General features: G+C 32.8%; 2 protein-coding genes across 2 annotated transcripts; both read right to left on the bottom strand.

The window, feature by feature from the left end:
- Nucleotides 1-1526: 1526 nt before the first annotated feature.
- LOC130644674 (uncharacterized) lies at nucleotides 1527-9677 on the bottom strand. The gene is made up of 3 exons (XM_057450374.1): nucleotides 8747-9677; nucleotides 7879-8068; nucleotides 1527-7674 (listed from the first exon to the last, which is right to left on the bottom strand). Exons 1-3 carry the CDS (start codon nucleotides 9614-9616, stop codon nucleotides 3320-3322), a joined length of 5415 nt encoding a protein of 1804 aa, XP_057306357.1. The 5' UTR covers nucleotides 9617-9677; the 3' UTR covers nucleotides 1527-3319.
- A 151-nt stretch (nucleotides 9678-9828) lies between these two features.
- On the bottom strand, nucleotides 9829-15292 carry LOC130644675 (uncharacterized). The gene is made up of 3 exons (XM_057450375.1): nucleotides 14337-15292; nucleotides 13607-13784; nucleotides 9829-12370 (listed from the first exon to the last, which is right to left on the bottom strand). The coding sequence occupies exons 1-3, from the start codon at nucleotides 15216-15218 to the stop codon at nucleotides 11247-11249; spliced, it is 2184 nt and encodes a 727-aa protein (XP_057306358.1). The 5' UTR covers nucleotides 15219-15292; the 3' UTR covers nucleotides 9829-11246.
- Between the last annotated feature and the right edge of the window lie 9068 nt (nucleotides 15293-24360).

The raw sequence follows: 24360 nt of genomic DNA, 5'->3' as shown, positions 1-24360 counted from the left end.
ATTTTTAAAACTTTTGTATTCAGTTAAAGCGCGTCTTATAATTGATGGCGAACTATCGAAACGTTTTTAGCTATAACTGCGACGTCAAGCAAGGGTGCAAGTTAGCTCCAGGGGCACTTATGACATAATTGAAATGTAAAGATTCCATTGCTAAAGACATGATTACACGAATCCATTTGCATCTATTATGTTTGCCAGAAAAAAATGACGAAAAAACACCTTTTGCGAAAACATCACAATTAAAATGTATGGACCACCTGAATTAGTTTCTCCTATAAGTTGGTCACCGTTGCATTAGCATTTTTAAACTTCTCTTCTCTATCTCCGATAAGAAACTTTGTAAGACATACTTGTTTGCTAATTATGATTGTCTAGTTTTTGTGATTAATTAATTAATTAAATTAAAAAAATGTAATGACTAACTGTTGTTTTCTGCGCAATGAAAGCGTAACTGAAACTATTACTTATTGGGTTTTCACGGACTTATTGAGTATATGCCTGTGGGGATAAACTCAAGCAGGAGCCATAAAAAATTGACTTTCCTAATTTTGAATAGCCAGAATTGAATAACAAAAAGGAGTCATTAAGCATGACTACTTAACCCTAATTGGTATGGGCTTTTTTGATCCTTGTAAATATGGGGGAAGGAGCATAAAGTGCCCGCGGATGTAACTTTTGTTCAGTTTGGTTACTTGACACAAAGAAGCATCAATATGTTGTGACTTAATTAGTGACAAAATATTTAGATTGACATGTCATCACAAAAAGTGATGACGTCATGATGAGACAATGGTTGAAGAAAATAATCTTTTCTTGGAAATTCTCGTTTTGTTATCTTTTTTTAAACTATTTACAGTACTAGTCATTAAAAAGTAATATAAGAATGTAAGATATTATTACGAACAATAACAGGTGGTATAAAGACAAAGGATTTCTCTAAGGAGAAAATAGAAATCGATCAGAAACCAAATCTGCAAGAATTTTTTTTCAAAAATCTATATTTGAGAACCTTAGTGTTAGTAGCTGTCATGGAATAAAACTTGGTATATCTATTAGCACTTACGTTAGTAGCTACTCAATAAATTTGGATTGAAATGGGACAAAATGACGTATGACGTTATCATATGACAATAGAAATAGAGAAATAGGAAATTACAACCATTCTGGCCTGTAAATTACAACCATTCTGGCCTGTAAATTACCAATATTCCGGTCTGCAAATTAAACAATATGCATGTCAATATTGTATGATGACTTTTTGTCACTATCACATACATAATCACATATTCATACAACTGGTTAGTTTAGAAAGCATTTTTTTAGCACTACATTAAAAAAGTTGATATGACCACCTGTCAAAAAGGACAAAGTGACATTGACAGGACAATTTTTGGAAATATTCTTTTTTTTATTTTCCAAAGTCCAATAAAAGTTAGGAAAAGTCACAAAATTTCAGGTCATTTTATCCAGTTATTAGACTTTGAAAATGCCGCGGGCACTTTATTATCAGTGAATGTATTCTTTTTCGTTCTCTGTGCACTTTTGCACTTTTTACCAACCTTTTTAATGCATTCGGCTTCTTTTTGGTATTTGACTCTACAAGGGATATGATATCTAACTTTATTTGAAACAAAGTCCACGCAAGTTATTTTTGTCAGCATCGTCTCATCATTTTTCCATTGTGCAAATTTCTTGATACTCTTTTGTATTTATATTTTCCGATTGGTTACAACAAATAACATCTCGGAGTTTAAACGTTTAAAGTTTTTAAAATTTGACGGCAAAATACTTGTACTTGCGTTTTTAAGTATTAAATCTGATGATTCTTTTAACAATTTGTAAAATGACGTAAAATTTCAAGGCAGCCAAGGTGAAAAAAGCTTTATAATAATACTCACGCTATTTCAAGATTCAGGATCAACTTCGTGAAATTCTCCACGCAAAGCACATAGCTTTAATAAAGAAATACGGAATAACATTGTCAAATGTATTGGTAACAAAAATATACAGGGTTCGATCTACGAAGCAAAAATAACAACTATATTTTAGTACAATAAACAAAAATAAAAATATTCATAGCTTTAAAATAAAGTAGAACTGTTTTAAGATTCCTTGAGTTTAAGAAATAAGAAATTTGAGGCTCAGAGCAAATTGAAGGGTCCTTGTGAGGTGAAATAAATTGCGGTGAATTCGGTAGTATCATTTTCGTTGCTCTGTGCGTAAAAAAATAACAATAAAATAACAAAAACTCTTATATCAAAACGTAAAAAATACAATTCTATTTTGTCTTTAAACATATATAAATTTCGTGCAGTTTTGAACTATAAATAGGAATGGTGTATACACTATAAAAAATTGAATGCATAAAAAAATATTATTTTTACAACCTATTAAATATAAAATATTAGATGTACCTAAATTACATTTGAAATTCAAACAACACACCTAAAAACGTTCGCTAAGCCTGGAATGCAACTGAGAAAACTCATTTTTTTTCCATTGGCCTCAATTCTTCTATTACTGACAATGAATATCTTTATACCGAATAATATATCTTTTTTGAAAGAGTTTGTGTAAAATATACTTTTGTATAGCAACATCTTAAAAGCAACAGATGGCCAATTTTTTTAAAAAAAAACAAAGCAGCTTGTAAGTTAGCTTCCAAACTGAAGTGAATAAATATGAAAACAAAAAAACACGGATCACAAAACAACAATAGTTACACAACAACAACAACAACAACAACAACAACAACAACAACAACAACAACAACAACCACAATAGTATTTGAGACTTCTTGTTCTAAGAGGCATCAAAGCTTTATACGAAAACAAAACTGAAGAGGAAGTTTGATTTTCAATGGTGCACCAGCTAAACTAAGCATACCAAAACGTGAATTTAGTAGATAGATAGACAAAAATACAGAATAAAGGGGGGGGGGGGGGGGGGTGGAATGTAAAATACAGACATACTGTGGCGTGGAGATATAAAAGAACAGGAGATACATCTTTTTTAGAGCTATTGAAATCATGCGTGATGCAAAAACAGGTGCCGCATTCAAAGAAAAGAATTCAACTTTAAGTTTGCCCGCGGGAAGTTAGTTTGATTTTTTAAACGCGAATTGTGATTGGTCAATTCAGTCCGACTGTCGATCAATTTTTTATATCTCAATGCCTCAGCTAACTCTTGGTGCTTATAAAAAAATGGTGTTTCTAACATGGTAAGGTAACATTCGGTAAAAATTGTAAAATTTTGTGCTAGAAAATAAAAATATTGTGGACTTTTCTATTCGGCTTCTTTTACTGATAATTTAATAATGTTAAATAAAAAACATACCACTATTCAATTGTTCGTTGTCAATGTTTATCATTTTGTTGGAAAATGTTTCGTTTCCATTTTCATGAGAGTGGTCATTATTATCAGGGCATTTACCGTTCAAACAAGTCTGTTTATCGCATTGATGTTTTATATTACCGACGTCGGTACTTTCCATATAAAACGCTTCATCATGATCGACAAAATCGACGTTGTTATTTCTGCTCTCGTGATTACAAGGGTCTTCAAGCATACTATTTATTATTTCATTCTCGGTAACTTTGCTGACGTAATTTGCGTGAGGATAACCGTCTTCGTGTCTGTCGATGCCATTAATATTGTTTACTTCGATTTTAGTATCCAGTGTATCATTATACTCATCTTTAATAATAACTGTTTCCTTGTCACCGCAAGAATCGTCCATCGTCACGCCATTTTCAACAATAACATCGTTTGTTTCTCGTTCATCGTATATTTCATCCAGATCGATGTAACCTTTAACAGGCCTTGTGAAAATATTGTGCATTGCATCTGAAGAGGAGTTTGACGTACGCGACTGTATATTGAATGGAGTGAGCTCTTCAACTTTCAAAGAGTCGATATTACTCAAATCTTCAGTTGCATTACCATCTCCATTCTTTCTAATAATCTGATCAATTGCAACAGACTTTGGCAGTTCCATTTTCTTGGTGGCAATAGAATTAACTTTAAGAATTAAATCTTTTCTTTCTTTGTCAACACCATGATTTTCTTGTTTGCTGTTTCGATCATATTCTTTGTCATTACTGGTTATGTTGTCAACTTTTTCTTTAGTAGCCTCTTCATGTGCATTGTCAGTAATTTCATTTTTGCAGGTACCACCATCTGATTTGACCTCCATTACTTTTTCATCGGCCATTAAAATGTTGTCATCATTTTTGTGATCATTTTCATTCAAAGAAAACTCTTTACTCAAAGCTTCAGTTTCTGTTTTCTTGTTCTCCGTAAGAATTTTAATGTCACCATCAGAAATGCTATTATCTTGACACAGAGTAGTCATGTTCTTTGCTTCTAATATATCACCTACAATGCATTGTTTGCTATTCACTTCGATGTTTGTAATCTCATTTTCATCGTAAACAGAGAAACTCTGCCTATTTCTATTACGTTCATGTAAAGCATCATCAATAACTACAATGTTATCACTTTTTTCCAAATCAGAAACCATATATTCAACTGCCTTATAATTATTGTCTTCTATTGCTTTTTCATCAGAAAAGACATGCTGATCATTTTCTTCGTCGTCAGTACTTGTTTTTTTCCCAGTTTGATCATTCTCACTGGTAATAATGGCCTCATCGCCATGAGTAAAAGCATCTTGATTAGTCCTTAAAATTTCTTCTTTAGTCATGCTGTCACTTGGTTTTTCCATGGTAGTGGGAATGTCAACAGTTTGTGTAAACAAAGCAGAATCTCTTGTAGAGACATCTTCATGAACAATGGAACCAGTGCCTGCTTCTGTCATGTTTACATCCTCAATATGCTTTCTAGGGACATTACCTTTGATTAAATTATTACCTTGATCAGAACCAATCGATGTTCCTAACTTAGCACCTCTCTCGGAAAAACTGATACTAGAAACAGAATGTAGAGTGTTAGAGTCATCTTCATCAGTAGCACCATATTTGCTGCTGTGTTCATATCCATCTTCAACAGGTTCATTCTCATTTTCTTCGACAACTTGAACAACGTCAAGCACACCCGTAGACTCCATAGCAACACAACTTTTACTTTTATTCTCCTTATCCTGACTTTTATCATTCAAGACATCGATATCATATGACAGATTTTGAATTTCATTCCCAAAGTCTTCCCCTAATTTTGAATTTCTGTAAGTACTCTCCACCGTAAATTCGCCACTATCTTTCACATTAAGAAACGGCGAAATTTCTTTTGCATCACAAACATTATGTATATTTTCAATGCCGATCGAGTGTTTCGTATCTCCATCGGTAGCATTAGAATCTTCAGTTACATCTATCATATGCTCATCGTCTTCCCTATTATCTTCAATTAAATCCTTTTCTTCCACTTCCTGATCAGAATCAAAGGTGCCGGCTTCTGTTTTTGTCATGTTCACATCTTGAATTTGCTCTTCAGAGATATTATTCGTGATTACAATATCATCCTGATCATCACCACTCATTGTTCCTAAGGTAGTATCCTCGTCGAATAAGCTCGTCCCATATGCATCTTCATCTTCAACTTCAACATTAGTTTCCTTTTCATCTTGGCCCACATCAGAAACGCTTTGGAAAACATCAACACTTTCTTTGCCAGCCCTTTGATTAATAAAGTTAGCTTTCTCTATCTCAGCGATACTTGGCTCAGCAGCAGGATCCTCAGTAACATCACGCACACTCCTAAAATCTTCCACATTATTTTCAACTATATCCATTCCCCCAACTTTTTGACCAGTATCATTCATGTTTCCCTTAAATATCGAGCTACCATTGTCTACATTCACGACTTTAAATTCACCCTTACTATCGGGGCTACTGTTAGTAACTTGATTCGCATCGTCGTCACTAATAACTGGTGCTTCATTTTCACAAGTCATGTTTGAATCAGCATTATCAATCCTGTTAACTGCTTCCACTTCTTCAACCACTGTTCCGTCGTCATTATCTAGATCATCTCTATTTCCGACCACATGATCCAGACAGTCTAAATATTGCAACTTGTTAGAATTCCCTTCAGCGAACGCCTCAGGGACGTATTGGGTTTCGTCATAACTTCCTTTCTGTGTTAACGTTGTTTCTACATCTTTCTTGTGATTGGTTCTGTCTTCCCCTGAAGCGTCATTTCCAAAAACATCTTTTTTAATGACTCCGTCATTTTCACCAACAGAATCAACATCATTGAAATCTTCCTGCTCACCAAGATTTACGTCGATTGGTTTTTGGTCATCTGTATTGAATATTTTGTTATAACTGCCCATTGTATCTTGCGTGTTCCCAGAAGAATTGACAAAGTCCTCATCAGTATTGTTATTTGCGTTGTTCCTATCATCACACTTCCCGCTATTCTTTTGCTCAGATGGGGAATCATCATCTGGATTTATAATTCCCCTATAATAACTAATATCGTCGCTTTTTATGAAAGGCGAACTGTAATTTTGATTACTGTCTTTGACATCCCACTGCGATTTTCTTCTAAATAAACCTTTATTTTCATAAAATACAGACGTGTATCTGTCCTCTGAATCAAAGATGTAGCCGAAATCTCCCCAAAATTCTTTTTGACATGGTTGGATACACTGCGGGGGTATTTGATATATGTATTCTCCGCGGTGGCTCGCATGATACCAACGCGGCAGGTTTGCATACAAGCCAGCTGCAACTAAGAAAGGCATTGAGTCTACATGCAATTTGTGATGAAGAAGACGGTCTTTCTTAGCTAGAGTCGGATAAGGCTTGCTTTTAGCAGGTGGAGGTGGTCTTGGTTGACATAGTACAAATGATACTGCAATTGCACAAGCCATACAGATATATTCGGAAACTTCTTGCACGCAACCAGCTATAGTGATTAGTCCACTTTCAATATCCAAAAACCCTTTGCCTCCGTTAATATTCCAGTCAAATTGTGTGTATTTATGTATGTCTAAAGTCTGTATAGAGTGCCAGGCTGAGTTACTTCCATTTATTAAAAACAAAGAAACCTCTAAATAACCCAATCGTCCTTTTGATTTTTTACTTGGTAACCGAAATCCATACCAGCTGGATTTTAAAATGCCCCAATCTCCTTTTTTCCCACGGATAAGCATCGCACGTTCTATTGAAGGGTTATGCGTAAACGCTTTACTTGGATCGGAAATTTGTGTTTTGTTTGGTAAAAGGTAACTGCCGATTGTGTGAGCTGTCGCAACAACGCTACCATTGTGATTTAAAATTTCAACTGCGGACAGGGCTGGATTTTGACAGTGCACCGTCCTCCAAGTGAAAACGTACTGTCCAATGTTAGTTTGTAATAAATTGTCGATATACTCACATGGAGCTTTCACTAAAAACAATACACTCTGCGATATAGCTTCAACCCGATCCAGAACTGTTTTCATGTGATTGGCATGTCTCACAGTCCGTGTGAGTTCGTGTATAGAAAATGCATAGTCGCCGATAGATAATTCTGCGTATTCAAATTGGAGAATACCATGTCCAACATTTTCGTTTTTGTCGTTTTCGAAGTTTAAGCTAATAGAGCAGATATTATGAGTATCGGGAAAAAGTTGGGGTAGTGAAAGGACAGCGCTGCTTTCACTTGTCCCTTGATGGCAGTAAATTATCAGTCCATTGTGTTGTGACGAATCCAAGGTATATGCGTCTACAGTAACAAAAGAATGATTTTTTTTTTCGTTAATGCCCTAGATATTACTAAACAGCTTCAAATGCATGCAAAAAACAAACACCACGTTAAATTCGGCACCATTTATTACTGAGCCCAAATTCTTTCTTGGGTAAAATGCGCCACTTATACATTTTACGACAGTGATATTGCGTACTCCAATTAGAAGAAAAAAATGCATACCTTCAGAAAAGGAGTACGACAATGCGTTATCTTCACTCGATTTCAGTGGTACTTTACCGAACAAATTCACACCTTTCAAATTTCCACCAGGAGCAACAGCTTTCAGTATTTGAAAATATGCAACATCCCCATTCTCGTCGGGTTCTGCATAATGATAAATCTTCATGTCTCTGAATATGATTTCGTAAGTCTAAAATTACAACAACATCACAGGATCATGTGACAAGAGACAGCAGAAAAAGTACATACTTGAATATGACGAAGTAAAAATGCTTTAATTTTTAATACACAATGGTAACGTGACTTTTAATAAAACGAACTGTAAGAGAAACTACAAGTTAAAACAAGAGTTCTAATAATATTACACACATCACACAGGGTTTCATGTAATGTAGTCGTCAAAGGGAAATGCATTTAATTTTCAGACTTTTCCTTTCTTCACCAACATTTAACTAGGGCTACAACGAACAATTCACTTAAAAGAATTCCTAGTAGTATGTTATTTCATATTATGAATGAAAGAGAGGCAAAGATATTTCGCTAATTGGTCTAGGAAGCTTACATTAGAATTGATGGTCTTAAAAACGTAAAAAATCCGTTTGAAATTATAATATGAGTTTTTCAAAAAAAAAAGAAGTTATATTTTGTCGCAGTGGAATAACGCCACATTTTTAAAAGAAAAAATTAATCAAAATGTGAACTCTCAGACTAGTGAATTCGAAAGGGTTGTTTTTTAATATTTATCAGTCTAAGAGTATCTGTTTAGACAGCTTTAGAAGATGATTCAATGATATAGTCTGGCTGTGGCACAACAAAGCATTTAATAGGCAGAAAAAATATAAAAATACTGCAAGGACAGAATTCATACCTTATTTACAATTTTTAACAGATCGTCACTGTAATTTTGCATTTCAGGTAGGGATGGTTCATTCCGAAACATGCAACCAGGAACAGCATACGGTTTTCCTTTACCTTCCCACAGTTTCTTCGTTGTGGCAATATTCTCTTGTAAAGTCGATCCTGGGGTTCTATCATATATCAAGGTGTTTTGCTTTGGAAGGTTGCCCAAAACTGATAGCATATCTTCGTGATACTGTAAAACAAAAAGGCGATGCGCACGCCAAACCAAATCAACATCGTAGCAAGGAAATATTGTCTTTTCTGGATGTTCAAGCATCAAACTTAACATAATACTATATCTTGCCATGGCATTTTTTAAGAACTGTTTATCCCTGTAATGTGGTAATGATACGCTGTAATTAAATATCCTTTGATGTGTTGCCACACTAATAAGATCACAGGTACTTTTTCGAACATACCCATCCTCACACAACAAAACTGGATTGTTACTACCCAGATCAGCATCGTAGGGTACTTGAGGATACTTTTGCTCCCATAAACTTCTCGACTCATTCTCACCTTCATCTTTTCCAATAAACACCATAGGAGAATAATCAACAATTTTGTTGACGATTTTTTCACAATCTTTTCTGTAGTCAGGAGTTAAGATATGGCAATGCCAGATCCATTGTATATCTAACGGAGCTCGCAAAGCATTGCCATCGTGGTTAGCTGCTAATGGTAGCCAATATTTCTCGTACCGATACAAAGCGTTTTGAAGAACGCTCGTGCTGTATAATGTCGGATGTTGATCGACGAAGCGAAGAAAATCATATTCAGCTTGACTGGCAACGATTAAATCAATTTCGGATGGCAGCTTGAATAGTTTATTTCCCATATGCAGTTTCCAGGAAAATGAGTTTTTTTTATATAAATACTGTTGAAAAAAGGAAAAGAACGTTAAGGGGGATTTTCACGAAGCGAATAAGACGGAGAACTCGCCGGTGAAATGTATTTTAGCAGTGTTTGTATGTATTTTGATTTAAAAAACTGGTTTCTTTGCAAAGTAGAAACAGTTGCTACTTTTTAGCAGCGGAAGATTTCGCTGTAAACTTTTAACCAATCAGAACGCAATCCTCAGTGTTTATTCTCAGAAAAACTTATTACTTGAAAGAATTCAAAATAACTGCCTCGTTTATAATACCCAAAAGAGTCATCACATTCAGTATTTTCAATTCGCCACATGTTTTTCTTTCCAGTTAAAATTCACAATTTGCTTCGTGACAATTTCCCAAATAGTAAAACAAAAATTTTTCACAGTAATTATGCCATCCAGCATATCATAACTTATTGCATTCTGCACTGTACAACTACAACCATTTTTCAATTCTGGTGCTACTGCTAGATTTTTGATTAGATTATCACAGACAAAGATTAAAGAGTTGAAATACAAAATTGAAAACTCGCAATTCCACACTAATTGCTTTAAAATATTCAACGTTCAAATATAAATAAAACACGCCATACCCAATGGGAACAAACAATTAAACGTTTAAAAATAACACAAATTGCTCGTTTTCTTTGGACCTCTTGTTTCCCTTGTTCTTGCCGCTTATAGTCTAAGTTTCTTTGTTTTCTTTTCTAACTTTCGGTCGATGGATATTAAGTTGATGCTTTTTGCTGACCACAAAGTATTAATATAAGGAATAAAGAATTGGTATTATTTCTGTAGATATATAAAAAATTCGTGCCTTAGCAATAATAATAAATAAAAATAAAAAAAATTAATAAACTACAAATAAAAATTTATTTACAGATTTTATAAAATGTTTAAATAGTACCATAAATTCATATTCAATAAAAATTCTAAAAATTACATTTATAACAGTAGAGGCTCGTTTTCAACAAAGAGACACACGCAATAAATATTACAGCAGCAAGGATATTGGCTTGACTCGATGATCAGTAAATTTTTCTAACAAGACACCTAACAATAGTTTGACGTATTCTTTATTAAAGGCTTCGAGTACTCGCTTCATTAGTATACACTTTACTTTCAAGAAACTGGTTTTGCAAGTTAGGCTAATGTTTCTTAAAAAATACATTCGAGCCTACAATATTTCTTACGTTGTTAAGCATTTTGTTTAATCTAATATTTCTTTTCTGGAAATTTTTTTTTGAGTACTAATTGTAACTGATCTATAACTAATTTAAAACTGGGACATACAACTTTTCAAGCAACAGGTGCACTACACAAAAATTTTAAAAACATTTTCATGTAACAGTATGTGTCAAATAAAAGCACCTTTTTATCCTCTATTAGAAGCTCCTGGATTCTAAGTTTTAGAAAAATATTTATATTGAAAGACAGTGACAACTTAACTGACGATGACATTGATGATGATGTAGATATTATATGAATAGTGTGTATTCCATTGGTGAGAGGAAAGAGAAGAATAAAAATATCAATTTTAATAAACTTCCCAGGTCTTATTCAAAGCATACGGTGCACACAACTTTACATCACCTCAGCTATCCATTTTTCGATAGATATAGCCAAAGTCGCCCCAAAAAACAGACTGACAATTTTTTATGCATTCTGGAGGAAACTGATACATGGAATCACCCTTACATGTGGTATGATACCAACGTGGTAGCGTGGTAGAATACAAACCAACTCTTACTAAAAGCTTCATCGTGTCTATATCAAAGCTTGGTTCAACATCAGCAACGTTAGCATAAGGCATCACAACGTTGTTTACTTCAGTTGGTGGTCGTCTGGGTTGACAAAGTAGAAAGGACACTGCTATTGAACAAGCTAAACATGCATATTCTGCAATATTTTTCGAACATTCAGATAAGTTTATCGTTCCAGATTCTAAATCAACACAACCAGCAGAGCCTTCGATTGACCATTCGAAGCCTATCAAGTTTTTAGAAGTACTAATAGGATGCCATGCAGAATCCTTACCGTCCAAAACAAATAGGGATAATTTTAAATTTCCGGGGACAGTTTTTGCATTGTCCTGGCCCTCACGATACCCAACCCAACTGGATTTCAAAATTGCCCAATCGCCTTTTCTTCCTCTAATCAGCATAGCACGTTCAAAAGCTTTAGTGTGGACAAAACATTTCTCGTCATCCGCAACTTGAGATGGAGTTGGTAATTGAAAACTACCAATAGTATGCGAGGTAGCAACAGCCACACCCCTTTTATCCAAAATCTCCACCACAGATATAGATGGTTCTTGACAATGTATAACTCTCAAAGTAAAAACATTCTCCGCTTTGTCTGTGTGGAAAACATTTTCAAGATACTGACAAGGGACAGACTCTTGGTGCACAGTATTTCCTGAAACAACCGAAATACAACTTACAACGTTTTTTACGTGATCAGCCTTGTTTACAACACGTGATACTTCTTTAATTAAAAAAGTGTGATTATTATCTTCTATGATGGTGTGCTTAAAACAAAGACTACCATTTTTAGCAAGCTCTTTCGATTCCTCTTTGAATTGAAAGTCTAATATTTGATTTTTTTCGTTATTTGAACATAAATCAAATACTGTAAGAATCGTGCTATACTCGTTTGTTTCGTCGAGGAAAGTAATTTTGATGCCTTTGTGTTTTTCAGTTTCAAGTAAAAATTCACCTAAAAATGAAATAAAAATACCTAAAGTGAAACAAAACAGTTATCACATTATATCTATGAAAATATTATTAACCTATACATATAATCCACTCTTAATATTACAGGTATATATTAGCAGTTTTTTTAAATCCATACTGACAGTTGGTAATCTAATAAAAATAGCTGATTATGTTGAAAAATAATAAAGTTTAGTTAAGGCCAAACAAGAGTAAATGGATCACTAATAGTTTTTGCATAGTTACATAATGAAGTCTCTTTTAAACGTCTGAAATTAAAAAAGGTTATAAAAAACCTGGGATCATAAAATACGCAGTCTTTCCTGAAGATATTTCAAGCATAGTTATGACGTTTTAAGCATACTTTTAGCTTTATAATGCAGTTTTAAAATTAGTTTCTGCACCAGCCGAAAACAATATAGTATAACTAGCTTTACTTGTCTGATGAACTGGGAAATTTAGGTGGAATTGCAGTTTAAACGGCTGTGGGTTGTAAGAAATATTCTGCAAAAGACAGTCAAATACAATCAACTGCAGCAGACATGTCTGGTAGTCGCCGTAAATCTTGAAAAAGGAGTGTATTTTAACCATTTTTGTTCTTTAAGAAAACTGTGCCATTTTGTTTAAACATTTTCGGAGATATATTCCAGGAAACAAACTGTAAAAATTAAATATATAGCCAGTCTTACACAAATCATGCTAAATATTTTTATACTTGATTAATTTTTAAGTACTATAAAGACAAATATTATAGGCAACACAAAAATATGTCGGTTTTTAAAATATAAATTTACAGAGAACTTTTAGAAATGTATGGTTAACAACTTTTTTGTTCGTGCCGTTATCAAAAGTTTTAAAAAAGTTCACAAATACGCATTGTTTTTTTAAAAAATTAGGTGAGAAAAAAATAGGGGGTGTATATGTTCAAATAACAAAATTAAATCTTACATTGTCAAAGGTATTTATGGAATTTTTTAACGAAAAGGGAAAAGAGGAAAAACTTAATGAATGGAGTGAATTTGTGACAAAAGATTTAATAACACTCATAATGCTTTAGTTTGGATACCTATGCATATTAGAAAAACACTTTATTATGCACAGAAATCTAAATTTAGCAGAAGGCTACTGGCATTTTGCACGTAATTAAAATACTGTGTTGTCTGTAAGAACTTCATCACATGCATTTAAAATTAAGACTTTACCACATAATTATTTGCGAAAAGCTAAGGTTAACACTTACCAAGGCACTGGCAAACTAATGCATTGTCATCATCTTTTTTAAAGTCAAGATTCTCAAATATTTCCACGTCTTTAGCCGATGTTTCAGGTAATGCTATTTTGACAATTTTGAGATAAAAATTCCCTTCTGCGTTGGTGACATCATGAAGTTTTATAGACTTCAGGTGGATATTTAAAGTCTATATTAAAAGAAAATAACAATTCTACGAAAATGTGCAAAACCATAAAAATGCATTAATCGGTTGTAGGTAAAACAAAGAAATGATTATATACAACTTATTTTAAATATAAAATATAAAACTCGTTCCACAATCAGTTTGATTTTCTAAAAGACACCCTAAATGGCATCAAAGAAAGGCGCATAAAGGGCTTCCCTTTAATTATTCTTGATGTTATAAAACTCACCTTGTGTAGCACCAAAACAGACTTAAAAAACTCATAACAAATTAAAAATGACGATTAGTTCAAGGAAATTAATTTTTGTCAATAAATTTTTAAAGCACTGTGAAAATGTTCTTTTACAAATATTTATAGTATACATATATATTGCAGAAAACTTTGCCTCATGACCAAGAACTATTCAATTCTAGCCAGAATAATAACAACTGTGACATTGCAATTTTTTAATTGGTCAAAATCATGAAAAACTATAATTACACTTAAAGAGGTTTTTTATCAAACAAACAGAAAAAAACAAATTAAAATATTTTACTACTAGCAACCGAACTCACCTTACTAGCAATACCAAAAACATCATTTGAGTTTTGAATGTCAGGAACAGGAGGTTCTCCTCGGTACATTCCACCAGGCACTCCAAAACTTTTACCTATATTTTTCCATAGTTTTTTAGTAGCACTTGTGCCACTCTCTAACTGTGAGCCAGGTGTTCGGTCACTCGTCGAGTCGTCATGACCAAGAACTCTCCCTAATATTGATACAGTATCTGATTGGTAATATGTAACAAACAGTTGGTGTGTATGCCATATTAGATCATTATCATAACAAGGTACCACAAAATTTTTTGGATTGTCTCTCATTATTTCAAGCATAGTTAAGTATCTCGACACAGCATTCCTTAAAAAGGTAGCATCTCTGAAATGAGGGAATGAAGAATTATAATTAAACACTCTCTGTCGTTGAGCTGCTTTAACAACATCATACGTGCTCTTTTGTTGTAAAGGTTCACTATACAGCAGTGGAGGAGAGTTAGTGCTTATAATAGCATCAAATGTTACTTCAGGATATTTTTTATGCCATAATTCTTTAGACTTTTGCAACTTTTCTTTAATAAGCATCATAGGACGATGATCAATAACTTTGTTAACAATCTTTTCACAATCCTTGACGTAAACTCTTGGATTTAAAATATGACAATGCCAAATCCATTCAATGTCCAAGGGAGCAGGAAGGAAGTCATCATGCTCTGCTATTAATGGCAACCAGTAGGTTTCGTAACGATGCATAGCATTCTTTAAAACAGTGGTGCTATATAACGCTGGATGCTTGTCAACAAGTCGAAGAAAATCATATTCAGCCTGGGCAGCTGAAATCAAATCTATGTTAGACAGAAGTTTAACTTCTTTGACATCACTCTTAGTAGATTTATTTCCCATTTAGAGTTAGAAAACTTTATTTCAATGAAGTTTAATATTATATTTTCTAAAAATAAAAGAAAGATTAGGGAGCAATAAAATGTGCATTTTTTTATCAGTTGTCATGGTAGTGCTTATGTACTTGAACTTAAAGGTTGTAAACGTGTCCTTAAGGAAAAAAAAACTTATTTATACAAATTTTGTAAATGCTAAATTTACATTTTTATTGTGTATGGAGAGCGCCCTATTAAATATTTTCTAAAAAATAAAATAGTGATAAGTAACCTAACCTAAAACCTTCTCATTTTCAAATACAGTTTTCATAATGTTCCCACAGTTACTTTTGTGGGGACATTAAAAATTGATTATAACATAAAATTTTCTTGTAGGGTGAAAAGCAAATTAAAATTATTATTTTTGTGTTATTCAATTAGCTTACACTAGTGATATGGAAAACATGGAAAAAGCAGCATTTATAAAAAGTGGACTTTCCTTCCCTTAAGGATATTTAATTGTCCAGGTTGTTAAACTGAACCTAATAAGCAGCAGTTTACACTAAAATCAATAACTCCACACTTCTTAAAATCCAATCTCTCTCACTTTCACACAAGGATTATAAAAATACTGAAAAGATTTGACATGTGCAGGTTTATAACCACAAAAACACAACTTTAACATTGCACCACAGTATTATGGCTCACAACCCAAAGTTATAAAGTACACTGTGATATTTATTTATTTATGATGTCTTATACTAGACTAGGCTTTAAATAAAAAGTATCAGGCTAAAACAATAATTAAAATGCACACGAAAATTGATAATACAAAAGAATTACTTTGTGATTAACTTACTTTTAAAAATTGGATTAATAAGGTTCAGGTAATTGACCTACAGCAATGCATTGTTAATGTTATAATGTACTAATTACTAGCAGAGGTGTATTGTGTATGTATAGATGGACATAGTACCCTGGTGGGATGTATTAATTTGCATTGTACCCTAGTAGGTGTATTGTTTCTTAGACAAAAAAGGTGAAATAGATTTAGCACGTACAACGTATTTTTTTAAAAAAGATAAAGCCATCCCGAAAGCTTTCTTAATCATACAGGTGCATAAAAAGGAGGCATAAAGAATGTTTACATTAAATTCCCACATTTTATGTTTTGTAGATAAAGTGAATGGAATATACACTTTTTATAAGCAACTCTGATTTCAGCCTTGAGGTTGCTATAAGTGTATTTTTAAAAGTTTACAAAACTTCAGCTTTACACTTGATCTTCTTTAAAAAGTGAGACATTTCAAAAAAGCTAAAACAGATTTTTTTGGAAAATTAAAATATTCTAGTGGACTTTCAAATTCTTTTAGTAGATAGGCCTATATATAATTTATTTGAAAGCAGGCTATAAATTTGTCACTGCAGGACAATTTTTCTTATGGTTCCTTATGTATTTCCCGGTATATAACCTGCCAGGTATAAGTTGATTTTTACGACTTCCACCGTTGGTATGGGTTATATTGTGGTGCGGGTTATGTGGTAAGTTTCATATTTTCTGTCATTTATTGTGAAATATAAAGTTTATACATTTATTTATTATGCAGTATTATTTTATTTATGCAGTAAAGTTTATACTGCATTCTCGATCCTATATCTACGTAATCTTACTTCAACTATATACATGATTTAATGATTTAATTACATGATTACATGATTTAATTCACACGAACTGTGCGAACTTGCTTTTTAAAGCTCCTCTTGTTTTATGATTATGACAGTTTTTTTGTCAAAATGAATTTTGAGCGCATGTAATCAGGAGCAATGTGATTCATAGCTTTGAGACTAATATGGCATCTTTTTTGATGCGTAAATATTTATTGAATATTCCCTCTCTTTCCTATATACAGTGTATATACAGACACACTTTAATCATTTTTCTAGTTTTCCCAATCTACCTTGGGTGGCACAAGCCCATGCCGAGGAGCAGTGGTTGAAATATAGCATGACAAGTGCATTAATTAAAAGGATTTTTGTGTGAGGTGCTAAACAGGATGCAATGGTTCTAATTTTAAAATATTTATTTAATATTTTTTTATTTATGTCATTAATGTGCTCTTCCATTGCATTTTTTGATCGAATGTTACCCTAAGATATTTAACTTTTTCATTCCACTTCAAAGGAATAATAAAAGTTGATAGTTTTGTTCTCAACTTTTTTTAACTGGCTGTGGTTGCCGAAAAAAATTGTTTTAGTTTTGTCCGTATTAATAGTCATTTTGTTATTATTCAGCCAGAGGTTGACTTGCGAAAGTTCTAACTCGACCTGCGGGACAAGGGTATCCAAGTTTTTATGGAACGCAATAATTATATATTGTATCATCTGCATATATAGATGGTGGTAGTTTGAATTGATGACAGATTTTAAGTCATCAATATAGAGCAGGGGTCCCAACACAGATCCCTGCAACACCCCAAAAGCGTCTTTGTGAAGCAGATCTGATCCTGTGTCGTTTACAAGAGTCAGCTACATTTGGCCTGTTAAGTAGGACTCAAACCATTCAAAGGCAGCATATCTGATGCCAAAACACCATAGTTTTTTTAATAAAATTTTATGTTCAACAGTGTCAAAAGCTTTTTTAAGGTCAATGAGCACAGCACAAACAAAGTTATGTTGGTCAAGCTCAGTAAGAATAAAATCAGAGACATTGACCTATGCAGTTTCTGGGGAAAATAGTTTTCAAAATCCGGACTGTCTTTTAGGAAGTTGTGCTCAGAAATAAAATGAGACATTTGCTCATGCACTAACTTTTTTAAAATTTTTCATAGGAATTTGCCAAATGGAGATAGGCGAGACCCTTTTAGTCTTCCAACATTTAGAAGATTTGTTGAAAAGACTTGATAAATAAATTAAATTAAATAAATTAAAACTGACGAACCTGCTTTTAGCAGTCGTGAACCAATTCCATCCAAGCTTGTAGCTTTATTAAGTTTTAGTGAACTAATTATTTTTTCGATACTTTTGGTCTCAATATGAGCCCACCGAAAATCATGTCCGCTAACAGGTTGATTTATATTGGTAGTGTCAGAAGAAAATTTAAAGGCTAGCTTGGCACCAACACTGACAAAAAATGAATTAAATGTGTTGGAAATTTCTTTTGGGTGAGAAGTTTTTGCACCATTGTTTTGGACTACTCGTTTTATTGGTAGTATTGCCGGACTTATATCAGGAACCAGTTTTTTTAGGGTTTTCCAAAGTTTTATTGGCTGTTTTTGAAAGTCCTGCAAAACTTCATTATAGCACTCATTTTTTCCTGAGGTTCCTGAGGTCTTTCAGGAAAGCCTCTTCCCTGAAGTTCTTGTAGCTATGAACCTTGATAGTTTTAGGTTCGAATTTTGGCCTTTTGAAATTTCTGATCACATAAACTAAATTGTCATCACTGTTGCCTAAATCCGCGACACTAGTTTTTCAGTGACATGAGTTGGCTCCGAAATATATGTTGCTTTGGGAAAAGAGTAGAGCATAATTCCTTGGAGAAAAGAGCATATTTTGAAAGCATGTTACAGTTAAAATCTCCAAAAAGATAAAAACTTCTTTTTCTTTTGAGAGTTTATTAAAACACTGTTTAAAATGAGTACACAGGTTTTTGGTACTCTGCAAATAACTACCACAAGGTGGCCTCTAAACCCCACACACGTAAATAGGTTTAGGTTTTTTCAGGCACACTTTCACCCCTTCAACATTTTCGAAGTATAAGTGCTTCAAAAGGTGGCTATCCAAGTTTTCTTTAACAAAAATCAGAACACCCCAACCTCCCCTATTTCAATCATTCCTATAAAAAACATGGCCATCAATTTTAATGTCATTGTCTGTGATGGTGTCATCAATTTTTGGTTTCATAGATTGAGAATACATCAAGTTTTTTTTGATGTAGCAGAAGTTTAACATAGTCTAGTTTGGATGACAGACCATTAATGTTGAGATGGGCCATTTTTAAGCCCTTCCAATTTCTAATTGCCTCAAAATAGTTAGAATGTCACGTCACAGCAAACATTTTTAAAACTTCAAATTTAGCAGATCCTCAGGGTGCTATGAAAAATCTCACGTATTAGAGATGTTTATATGCATGTACAGTACAGTCCAGATGTAAGCGTACGCGTACGCTCAAGTTTCACACCTTTTTCTCGGAGGCGGTAGTTGTTTGTCTTTTGTTCTTATTAATTATCTTGCGAGTCTTGTAAGTCATTAACTTGCGCGTAATAAACAAAAGATTATCGAAGAAAAAATAGCTTATTATAACTGCGCGTAACTATTGTTAAATAGTGTTAACATAACTATTTCCAATAGCATAATTGCAAATGTTATCAACTCTATCAATGTGACACGAAGAGCCATTGTTTAATATTTTTATCAAACAATTGTTTTGCGTGGAAACTAAATAAACTAGCGAGAAGGCATTGTTGGTTGCGCGGGTTAAATAAAGCTTTTAAGAGATAGAAATTATTATATTTTAACAAAGATTGAAACTTTAATTTTAATAGAAATGTTTTTTTAGATTGCATTTTAAAACTTTAAAAACGAAAAACGGCGATAGAAATGTTTTTTTAGATCGCATTTTTAAAGTTTAAAAACTAAAAACGGCGATAGAAATGTTTTTTAGATCGCATTTTAAAAGTATAAAAACGAAAAACGGCGATAGAAATGATTTTTTTAGATCGCATTTTAAAAGTTTAAAAACGAAAAACAGCGATAGAAATGTTTTTTAGATCGCATTTTAAAAGTTTAAAAACTAAAAACGGCGATAGAAATGTTTTTTTTAGATCGCATTTTAAAAGTATAAAAACGAAAAACGGCGATAGAAATGTTTTTTTAGATCGCATTTTTAAAGTTTAAAACGAAAAACGGCGATAGAAATGTTTTTTTTAGATCGCATTTTAAAAGTTTAAAAACAAAAAAAAGGCGATAGAAATGTTTTTTTAGATCGCATTTTTAAAGTTTAAAAACTAAAAACGGCGATAGAAATGTTTTTTTAGATCGCATTTTAAAAGTATAAAAACGAAAAACGGCGATAGAAATGTTTTTTTTAGATCGCATTTTAAAAGTTTAAAAACGAAAAACGGCGATAGAAATGTTTTTTTAGATCGCATTTTTAAAGTTTAAAAACTAAAAACGGCGATAGAAATGTTTTTTTAGATCGCATTTTGAAAGTTTCAAAATCGAAAAACGGCGATAGAAATGTTTTTTAGATCGCATTTTAAAAATTTAAAAACGAAAAACGGCGATAGAAATGTTTTTTAGATCGCATTTTGAAAGTTTTAAAATCGAAAAACGGCGATAGAAATGTTTTTTTAAATCGCATTTTAAAAGTTTAAATCGAAAAACGGCGATAGAAATGTTTTTTTAGATCGCATTTTAAAAGTTTAAAAACGAAAAACGTCGATAGAAATGTTTTTTAGATCGCATTTTAAAAGTTTAAAAACGAAAAACGGCGATAGAAATGTTTTTTTTAATCACATTTTTTTAAAAAAACCATACGCAGCATCTAATTATAAACACTCAAACAAATTTTATTTTGAAACTCATATACGAATTTAATACAATGTCAAATGATTTTCTTTTTTTTTAAACCATACGCATCTAATTAAAATCTCATACAAATTTTTTGTTAAACTTGTACGAATTTAACTCATACGAATTTAATTTAAAACTCGTACGAATTTAATTTAAAACTCATACGAATTTAATTAAAAACTCATACGAATTTTATACGATTTTAGAAAAATTTCATACAAATTTAGTTACTGTATGGCAAAAGAAAATTCGTATAGCATATACGAATTTTTTTGATACGAATTGCTTCGAATTTTGTAGATGACCCTTTAGTTGAACTGCATTTTGCATCATATGTCCCTGGTAGGGAGAAGAAAGCTAATGCTACCCGCAGATGTATAGTGTGTACGAAAAGAAAGCCTGCACTGTGATGTTGGTCTGTGTGCAGCACCATATTTTGAAAGATATCATCAATTGAAAAAACACGACTACACTTTCTTAGCACTGGCACTGTTGTTATTTTATTTGAGACATTATTTTATGTTTACGTACAATGATATGATACGTACAATTGTATAATAAAGGTTGGGCTTTATATTGCAGTTGAAAACAATGATTAACATCAAATACTTTCTTTTTACAATTGCTGATACTCTTCTCTCAAGTTTTTACATAAATTTTGACATAAGACGTCAGAAATTGCAAAGAATTCTCTAAAATTTAGCCGTATATATAAATGAAAAATGTGGTTTCGGAGGACAACTTTTAATTACTGGGCTGCAAATTTGTCTTCAAAATGTGTAAAATTGATTAAGGTATCTTCATGACGCTTTGCAATAGTATATTTATTATTAAATTATTACTATTACTTGAGTTTTAGAAGTCGTCATTGTCAAAAATGTACTTTTTCGCCAAAATAACCGGAAAAAAAACATGGACTTTGTTTTAAAAGGTATATAACGCTTAAGGGGTTAAGAGGATTTCCCTAACTGTCCTGGAAATAATAGACAAGGTATATCCCTCGATATTTGTGAGGCCAGCCATGTAAAATATGCACATCTATCATCTAGTGTATTGCTAGTAAACAGAGAATGTTAACAAGAAAAGTAAATAAAACATATATATAGCTAGCTAATTTAGATGTTTGTGCGTGCAGCTCTAGCTACATACAGTAGTAGCTGCATGGTATCTGCGCTGCTCTAGTAGCCAAGTAGCAAAGTGTGCTAGTTAGCTAGCTATCATTTCGGTTCGGTTTTTCGGTTTCAGAAAAAAACTTTAGAAAAACAATATATACAAAACTCCAAAAACGTTACTAACTGGCGCTAGCTAAACATTGAAAAATCATAGGGGCTGCTGTTTTATGTTTAAATGTGTTGTAAGGGGGCAGGGGGGATTCGCAGCCAGTCAGCTAAACAGTTCACTTCACTCCCTGGTTTTAACATTTCTGCGAAATAAAATTCTTTTTTAAAAAATTTCGAAGTTTGATAAATAATAGTAATTATCAGAAACAAAAAATATTAGCATCAGCACTTGTTACGCTCATACTCCCGCCATCATAGATAAATTTTAAGGGGTGCTAAATTTTAAAAAATAGCTGATGAGGAAGACAGTTTGCGGCGCCAAAATGTCAATAAACTTCGTAATCGCAAAAAGCGGGATTTTCTAAGATAGTCGGAAATCGAGTTTCTTGACGAGTCCGCACGGATGCTTATCGCTTGTTCCGGCTACACACGCAGGCGCAATAAACATCATACAAACCCATTCTTAAAGGAGAGGTGAACTGCGCTGCGGCACGGCTGCTGTATGTAGGTTTATGATTTTAAAGACCAGACTAATTTGCTTACTCGCCTGCTCCATAAACTATAACTATAAACCATACATCATTTTGTTTATATTTTTGTTTATTATTATTTATTTATTGTTTATTCTTACGCATTTGTCAAACGGGTGGCTAAATTAAAAAACAATGGGATATATTTCTCTATTGCATAGTCTATAGAAAAAAACTCTGGTCTGGAAGCGCATTGTTTTTTACCATTGTTCTGTGAAATAACTCACGCAAATTTTAAAAATACATCACGTGATCAAAGTGAATGCACAAAGATCAAAAATGGCGGACGAGGAAGGGTTTGTTTGGGGTGAAACGCTAGATGTTTTGTTACAGTTTCTTGATGAAGATATGTTAGATGAAAATTTCGATACAGATATTGATAACGCACTTGTCCAGGTAATATAAACCTATTTAGGGGGATAAAAATAAAAACACTAGTGAAAATTATGCTGTCTTTTTCAATTTCTCTTTAGGTAACAACTTTGGGTTTAATAAGACATCAAAATAATAAACACAAAAACGTTTCAACAGAAAAAAATACGCTGGAAAGGGACGTGCTTCTATCAACTGCCCGATACGTAGATAATTTTTCTAATAATTTCTTTCTCCAGTCTTGATAAAAATCATTCTTTCTTTTCGGTATTTGAAATATACCCACGTCACTGTAGCTGGCTCGTCTTGTGGTACCACAGTCAGGAAATGCACAATTAGCCCCTGGCATTTTTGCAGTTAATTCACAGTCAAATTTGATTTGATTTTAAAGATAATTGATTGATGTCACCATATATACTTAATTACAACAACTTTATTGATAGTTTAGATGAAACGATTAGGTCGCTAGCTAATTGCTTTCTGTTGTGAACTGTCGCTTTAGCGTGCGTGCATCTACTTTGGTCACGTGACCATTTGAACTTTATACAAAGAGTTAAAACAATACGCTTCCAGACCAGAGTTTTTTTCTATAGACTTTGTCTATTGTGATGGTCACGGGGTCAGTGTGCACAAGAAAGTGATTTAATAACAAAAAGTTGAAGATCAAAATTGCAAAAATGTTGAGCAACATGTAAAGAACATATTTTTATTATTTTGTACTACTTAACTTGCGAATAAAATAGCGAGTAAAGATAAAGAAAGTAAAAAACCAAAGAAGAAAGATGAAGCCACCATATTGCACGTTCGATTTGTTATGAAGGTTTCTGGTGTGTATTATTCAAATTTGGCGCCATCTCATGATAACAAACTTTATCGTTAATAGTTGGTAGTATGTTGTGGAAAAGGGACTCAAAACATGAAAAAATATTGTTGTTGGTTATGACAAATATTTCTTTAGTTCAAAGAAGTTTAAACGAAGGTTATAAAAAGCTGTTACTACTATAGTACGTAAAATATTCTTGGTTATCTCAAGTAAAAGATGTTATTTTTGATAGTTACTGAAAAGTACATTCAAAACCTACTGATTTTCACCCCCATGAAATTTCTGTACAAATGTTGTTAGAAAGATATATAGATAGTTAGTCGTGAAATATAATTTTTTAGTTATCTTAGTAGTTATTTAAGCAGATTTTAGAATTTAGAAATCTAACTATATATATTTTTCTCTCGCTTAAAATTTATTTTCTGTCTGGCACAAAATAGTTTCTTGTTCGCCTCTCCTTTAACTAGAACATATCATCATCTCCTTTGTACCTTTTTGATAAGTTTCAATGATCATCTCTCTGGGAATACTGTTCATGAGCGTATGCCGATTCTCATTATTGAATCTTTTCGTGTTTTTACCATATTTTGTTGA

Source organism: Hydractinia symbiolongicarpus, chromosome 5, assembly GCF_029227915.1.
Source record: "Hydractinia symbiolongicarpus strain clone_291-10 chromosome 5, HSymV2.1, whole genome shotgun sequence".
Classification (NCBI taxonomy): Eukaryota; Metazoa; Cnidaria; class Hydrozoa; order Anthoathecata; family Hydractiniidae; genus Hydractinia; species Hydractinia symbiolongicarpus.
This window is presented reverse-complemented; position numbering and strand designations above follow the sequence as displayed.

What these genes read in the sequence shown, in the direction of transcription:
- LOC130644674 (XM_057450374.1), bottom strand. Translation starts at nt 9,616, where the DNA reads ATGGGAAATAAACTATTCAAGCTGCCATCCGAAATTGATTTAATCGTT. An exon ending in TGTTAAAAATTGTAAATAAG is followed by an intron (nt 8,069 to 8,746) that starts GTATGAATTCTG and finishes TTGTAATTTTAG; the next exon opens with ACTTACGAAATCATATTCAG. An exon ending in GTCGTACTCCTTTTCTGAAG is followed by an intron (nt 7,675 to 7,878) that starts GTATGCATTTTT and finishes TTGTTACTGTAG; the next exon opens with ACGCATATACCTTGGATTCG.
- LOC130644675 (XM_057450375.1), bottom strand. Translation starts at nt 15,218, where the DNA reads ATGGGAAATAAATCTACTAAGAGTGATGTCAAAGAAGTTAAACTTCTG. An exon ending in TTTTTGGTATTGCTAGTAAG is followed by an intron (nt 13,785 to 14,336) that starts GTGAGTTCGGTT and finishes CTTTTAATATAG; the next exon opens with ACTTTAAATATCCACCTGAA. An exon ending in ATTAGTTTGCCAGTGCCTTG is followed by an intron (nt 12,371 to 13,606) that starts GTAAGTGTTAAC and finishes TTTCATTTTTAG; the next exon opens with GTGAATTTTTACTTGAAACT.